The sequence below is a fragment of the Malurus melanocephalus genome, unplaced genomic scaffold (genome assembly GCF_030028575.1).
Source record: "Malurus melanocephalus ecotype Western Australia unplaced genomic scaffold, MMel_1.1 scaffold_1429, whole genome shotgun sequence".
NCBI lineage: Eukaryota > Metazoa > Chordata > Aves > Passeriformes > Maluridae > Malurus > Malurus melanocephalus.
Genome location: NW_026624661.1, coordinates 1,732 through 5,977, shown reverse-complemented (window position 1 = coordinate 5,977; position 4,246 = coordinate 1,732). Strand labels below are relative to the sequence as shown.

Here is a 4,246-nt window from a genome sequence, read left to right as displayed (position 1 = left end):
TTTCAGCTGAGATCTACCACCAGGAAAGAGCTGCTCTTAGAGCAGGAGAAGAGGCTTCCCACTCACCTGATTCCTGAGGAGAAGGAGGCAAGAGAAGTGGATGAGAGAGCAGAGACTTGGGCTGCCCTTTATAGCAGTCCTGCATTGCCTGGGGCTCAGAGGCTCGTTGGTGCAAGTAATAATTTTCTGACCAGCTCATGTCAAATGTGAACAATCCCAGCTAATGGTAGGGCCTGTGTCCTGGTTTCCTGAACTGCTGCCTTTTCATTTCCTTGCTTCTGCCACGTGCTTTCCTCCACGGGTGGTCATTTCCCCACGTGCCAGGAGGAGAGCATCAAGCATATCAGAGCAGGACAGCAGTGGACAAAAAAAGCTTCGATCGAGGCTTGTTGGCATACCAGCTCATTTGTACCAGTGTCATTCCTGTGGACTTCTTTGTGGCCAGAAATCGACCCTGCTCTTGTGCTTCTCACCCACATGCCCAAGCTCTGCACGTGACATGGCACATTCTTTTCCTCTGTTTCCTTCATAACTCCCTGATTAACACTCAGTGTGTACTCAGGTGGGCTTCTGCTGGGAGGGTTTGACCCTCATGCTGTGCCAAGAATACTCTCTGAAAAACTGTGTGATCTCATTGACCTCATCCCACCCCTGGGCACTCCTTGTAGGTCTTCTGTCCCTCCATGGTCCACTTGCGTCCTGTCCTGCTGGTGTGAAGGCTCCAATGCAGAATGCACATGTGTCAGCCTGGGATTGTAGGACCTTCATCCTGGGAGCATGTGCAGGCATGGTCTCCCCTGGTGTGTCCGTTCCCCCCACAGTGTTGCCAGCTTCTGTTGCCAGAAGGAGCCAATCTACAGCAGAACAGCCTTCAACCTTGCAAAGCAGTGTCCAAAGCACTGAAATGCAACATCTTCCTCCGGCACCCTCCATTTCTTGCTTTATGTAAAGGGAGAAAAGTGAAGAATGTCTGCCAATCACTGCAGAAATGTCTGAAAGCACAGACTGTGCGTGAGAACTGATTAACATAGAAAATGAGAAACCTGTGTTTGGGACAGAGAAACCTACCCACTAAAAGGTACCCCCACAAGTCATCCCTCATTGATACCTGCAGGTGTAAAGTTGCTGGTGTCAGGGAGGGGACACAGACTCATCCTGTGCAGGCCAGTGCCAGATGCACTTGTAAAGCTCAGCAGCCTGATGCTGAGTGGGGCAGAGCTGAGACCTCCCAGAAAATGGGAATTGGCCCCATGTTCATCTGGTGCTCTCTTGATATATGTATGACAGGTCGACCAACCCAGCATAAAGGCTGCATAGCTGAGTGATGCTCCTCCTCTCTGGTGGCCTTGCTGACATCTTTGCCAGGTGGTTCTGCTGGGAGCCAGGACCAACTCCCTGTTGGATCAGCTTTCAAGATGAGGTCCTGGTGCTTGTAACCTGAGTGAGATGTCCACCAGTGACAGATCTGTGTCCATTAGGGCCAACCATGTTCTTGGGGACATCAGGTCCAGTACTGCCAGCTGGGCCAGGGAGGGGATTGTTCTGCTCTGCTCTGCATTAGAACAGCCTCCTCTTGAGTTCTGGGGATAGTTTGGGGCAATACAATGTAAGAAAGATATTAAGCTAATAATCTGCCTTGATTAGCCTGGTCCATGAACATATTGGAAGAGCTGCCACAGAACGAAGGAGAACTTGGAGGCCAAGGCAAGAGTGCATGAAAACTTTAATGAGTCTGAGGAAGGAAAGGCGGTGGCTCACAGAGAGCACCAGGGGCAGCCACTAAGATGCAGTGGAGGACCTGCAGGGTGTCCACCTGCCTGCCATGCAGATGTGGAGAGAGCAAAATATCCCCACTAGACTTTCCTGGGGAGACCCAGAGAGCTGGAGGTAAGAAAGAGGAGAGGTGAAGAAGGAAACAATGATTGGTAGCTCTGTCATGTCCCCTCACATGGCTGAAATTGGGTGTGAGGGCAAGAAAACAAGAGCAGTGTCCATTTCCTGCCAACATTGCCTCAAACAACCCACTCAGAAATGATCCAAGAGAACATCACCTGCCCACAGGGGGTGCCCAGAGCCCTTGACCTGAGACTTCAGCCTCAAAAATCCTTGAGCCTGTCACCCCAGCACTTATGGAAGGAGATATTCATATAGGAGAGCACGTGGCAGAAACCAGCAAATGAAAATGTAGCAATGCAGGATACTAGGACACAGGCCCTACCATTAACTTGGATAGTTCATATTTTAGGTGAGCTGGTCAGAAAGTTATTATTTCCACCAACAAGGCTCTGGGCCTGAGGCAGTGCAGGGCTGCTATAAAAGGCAGGCCAAGCCAGTGCTCTCTCATCCACTTCTCTTGCCTCCTTCTCCTCAGGAATCAGGTGAGTGGGAAGCCTCTTCATCCTCCTCCTTCTCCTCATCCTCATTCTCCTGCTTCAAGAGCAGCACTTTATTGGCTGTAGATCTCAGCTGAAAGGGGCATTAGGAGCCCAGGGCTGGGAGCTGCTTGTGCTGGGAGAGGGCAGAGGAGAGAAGGTCTTGTGCAGAGAGTGCCTGGGACTTGGCTCAGATGGCTGCTGGGCTCCGAGCTGGGCACTGCAGTGCGGGCCAGGAGGTGCCTTGGCTGCAGGGTGGTTGGGGGCAGTGCTGCTTCTCACACGTCCCTGCTTTGTGTTTGTCCCTGTCCTCTGTGCCAGGTGCACCTGTGACCCCGAGCCATGTCCTGCTGCCSMCCCTCCTGCAACCCTTGCTGCCAGCCCTGYGGCCCCTGCCCRCTGGCCAACAGCTGCAATGAGTGCTGTGTCCGCCAGTGCCAGAGCTCCAMTGTGGCCATTGAGCCGCCTGCTGTGCTGGTGACCCTGCCTGGCCCCATCCTCAGCTCCTTCCCTCAGAACACCGTGGTGGGATCTTCTACCTCTGCTGCCGTTGGCAACATCCTCAGCTGTGGTGGAGTGCCCATCAACTCTGGGGGCTTTGACCTCTCCTGCATCACCAGCTGCTATGGTGGCAGCAGGTGCCGTCCCTGCTAAATCTGCTGGCAACAACCTTGGGCAAGAACCCACAAGACTTGACAACATGGTTCTGGCAGAACACGGTTTTGAGCAGGAGACAGAGCTTCTGGACATTGTATTTACAGCTTCAGGGTGATGTTTCTTTCTCCTATACTTCCTTATTCTTCCTGTGCTATCTGTGTCTCCCAAACCAGCCCACGGCACCTGTTGCCCTCCTTTCCTCTTTGGGCAGGCACATGGACATCCTGCAGGAGCTCCACTGCATCTTGGTGGCTGCTCCTGGTGCTATCTCTGAGCCACCTTCTTTTCTTTTGACTCAATAAAACACTTTTGCATCCAAGCCTGGGCCTCTGAGTCATCCTTCATTCTCTGGCAAATCTTCCATATTGTTTAGGGAAAAAGGTGGAGGAAGCAGAGGCTTTGACACCTTTGAAGCTGACAGAGTCATCCATGGCTTCGCAACAGCCTAAGGCCCTGATGGAGACCATGGCTCCAAAGTTTACCTACAGTTGTGAAGGGAAATGACAACACCTCAGACAGCCCACAACCTCACCTCTTCCTTCTCCTCCCCCTCATTACCTGCTCTGCAGTCCATGTCCTGCACACAGGAGCACAGGGAGATGAGATGCACTCCCTCAGCACAGGCAGGACCCAGCTGCTATCCAGACATGCAGGGCATAGGTGATTCACAAGTTTGCTATCAGGCATCCTCTGGCTAAAGCTGTGCTAAATGACTTTCAGCTGAATTTCTGCCAATATCTTATGGCTTTGTTATAAATTTGTAATATTTCTCGTGTATATGAATGTCTGTAATCTGTCCATCGACTTCTCCCTGGATGGGGCTTTGGATCAAACCAGTGCCCACTGCTGCTGGGTCAACCTTTGGTCAACAGCCCATGCCCACTTTGTCACCTCATTCCTGTGTTTTCATTGTACTGTGTTGTGCTTGTCTCCAGGATAAAGAAAGAGAATGTTTGTCCCAAAAATGGGCTGCCTCCGTCTGTACGACCCCTTCGCCAGCCACAGCCTGGTCTCACTGCGCCTTCTTACCAAGAACCCTCAGGTGGCTCTACAATCATCCAGATATGGATTTGAGACATACAGGTGCGTCCCTCATTGCCTTACGTTACATAGAAGGTGTAACCAAAAAAAATCTGTATTCTATTACCATCTCCATAAGCTGTTAAACCAGGTAGGGCAGTGCTCTTTATCTTCAGTATGATTCAGCCCTGATAACA

At 51.5% G+C, this 4,246-nt stretch overlaps 1 protein-coding gene across 1 annotated transcript; it reads left to right on the top strand.

Moving 5' to 3' along the window:
• Positions 1-2,301: 2,301 nt before the first annotated feature.
• On the top strand, positions 2,302-3,348 carry LOC130586970 (feather keratin Cos1-2-like). Its single transcript, XM_057387909.1, has 2 exons — positions 2,302-2,378; positions 2,694-3,348. Exon 2 carries the CDS (start codon positions 2,715-2,717, stop codon positions 3,024-3,026), a length of 312 nt encoding a protein of 103 aa, XP_057243892.1. The 5' UTR covers positions 2,302-2,378; positions 2,694-2,714; the 3' UTR covers positions 3,027-3,348.
• Positions 3,349-4,246: the final 898 nt, after the last annotated feature.